This window comes from Camelina sativa, chromosome 15, assembly GCF_000633955.1.
Source record: "Camelina sativa cultivar DH55 chromosome 15, Cs, whole genome shotgun sequence".
NCBI classification, from domain to species: Eukaryota; Viridiplantae; Streptophyta; class Magnoliopsida; order Brassicales; family Brassicaceae; genus Camelina; species Camelina sativa.
This window is the reverse complement of record NC_025699.1, coordinates 15,861,517-15,863,576: the sequence shown is the minus strand read 5'-3', so window position 1 is coordinate 15,863,576 and position 2,060 is coordinate 15,861,517. Positions and strand designations below refer to the sequence as shown.

At 43.9% G+C, this 2,060-nt stretch overlaps 1 protein-coding gene across 1 annotated transcript in view; it reads right to left on the bottom strand.

Annotated features, from left to right (window-relative positions):
* Nucleotides 1–1,601, bottom strand: part of LOC104748507 (UDP-glucuronate 4-epimerase 6-like) — a 2,313-nt gene extending 712 nt beyond the window's left edge. Inside the window, exon 1 of the mRNA XM_010470135.2 lies at nt 1–1,601. Coding sequence (XP_010468437.1) covers nt 1–1,360 — 1,360 coding nt within the window. The 5' untranslated portion in view covers nt 1,361–1,601.

The following is a 2,060-nucleotide window of genomic DNA, read 5'->3' as shown; positions in this document are numbered from 1 at the left end:
CCTTTTTTACCCTCGGCTGTATCCCGTAATAACCAACGTACCACTTGACGAACTTCCTCAGCCCCGCCGCTAGATCCGTCGTCGGTTTGTACCCGAAGTCTTTGTACGCTAAGCTCACGTTAGCATGCGTGTAAGGCACGTCACCGTTTCTCGGCATTTTGATCAGATGTTTCTTTGCTTTCGTACCTAAAAGCCCTTCCAAGATCGAGACCAGTCTCCCTACCGGAACAGGAGACGTGTTTCCGAGGTTGTATACACGTAGCTGAGCTTGTCCTCTCTTCTTTCCTCCGCTTCCTGTGCTTTTCTCCGCCGTGTCCAACGCACCGACACATCCTTTGACGATGTCGTCTATGTATGTGAAGTCACGCGCCACTTCTTGATTGTCCTGTGTTCTGTAAATGTCTATTGATTTGCCGTGGAGGATGTCTTTGGTGAAGAAGAAGTAAGCCATGTCTGGTCTTCCCCATGGACCGTAGACTGTGAAGAACCTGAGTCCGGTTAAGGAGAGACCGTAGATATGGTTGTAAGTATGTGCGATCTCTTCACCAGCTTTCTTGGTTGCGGCGTAAAGACTCGCTGGTTGGTCTGTTCTGTGTTCTTCTGAGAATGGGTTCTCAGTGTTGAGACCGTAAACAGAACTAGACGAAGCCCAAACGATCGCTGGCTGAGGATTAGCTGCTTTAGCCACTTCCAGGAGGTTTACGAATCCAGCGATGTTGGATGCGATGTAAGACTGAGGGTTCTTCATGGCGTAGCGTACTCCGGCTTGAGCGGCTAAGTGGAGGACGTGAGTGAATGGGACGACATCGAAGAGTTTACGTAAGAGTGGTCCATCGTTGAGATCACCTTCGACTATGAACACTTGTTGCTTCTCCAAGAGCGCTTGTCTTGCTCTTTTGAGTGCTGGGTCGTAGTAATCGTTGAAATTGTCGAACCCCAAGACTCCATCGCCACGTTTTCGTAGATATAGTGAGCAGTGGGATCCGACGAAGCCGGCAGCTCCAGTGACTAGAACAGAGAGACCGCGTGGTCTTTTGGCTGTTGAGGATTGTCTAACGCGCTTTTCCCACGCGGCTCCACCGATAGAGGAAGAGGAGGAAGAGGAAGAGGAAGAGAAGAGTCCGGTGGATAAGAAGCTACGACGGTGGAGGTGATGAGCTGCGGCGGCGCGGCTGTCGGAGAGTGGAGGGTAGTTGATGGCGAAGAGGAGGACGAGGACGAGAGCTACAAGAAGCGTAGCTCGGAAAAGAACTTTAGAAGACGCGTTGAGAACTTTGGTGCTGTGAATCTTGCGGAGGTAGCTATTGTACCTCTCCAGCTTCACCGTCTTGCTTGTATCCGCCGTCGCCGACATAGGCATTTTCGACTTCTTGATATAACAACAACTCACTTGGTTTTATTTATATGTGTGGTGGATCTTTCTCCACTGTTCTACATAAAAGGGGCTCGAAGATGTTTAAAGATTTGAGAAAATTTTGTGGAATTTTTTGGAGGAGGGTTTGAGAGAGATTTCGAGCCCTGAAAAACAAGTGAAGAAGCGATCTGATGATTATAAAGAAGAAGAAGAAGAAGAGAAACAATTTGCTGGTCGGAAGCCACTTTTTTTTTTCCTAATAAAGGTATATAATAAAAATAAATAAATCAACTCGTTATTTCTAAAATATAATAATGAGAAAAAGTAGTACTATTATATTGTAATAGTGATATTGGAGTTGTCGGTATTTTTACATGAGTGTCTGTGATTTTACCCGAAATATAACAAGGATCACCAAATTAGGCCAATGCCACGCATTGGAAGAGTTAGATTGTTCTCCATTGGAGACTTCTCTACAAGAGTTTACTTTTTGATATCCTTTTAAAAAAAAGTCTTGTTGAGTTATTTACTTATTTTATAGGGGTCAAGATCTGTTTATTAACTATGAAGTTTGTTTTCATTACTACTAGATGATATCAAGTTTGTCGTGTTCTTTATCTTTATGGAGATATGTTTTTCTGATTTTTTTTTTTTTTTTTTTAATTTACAAGTTGTACCCAATCAAATTATCATTTATTATTGGTTT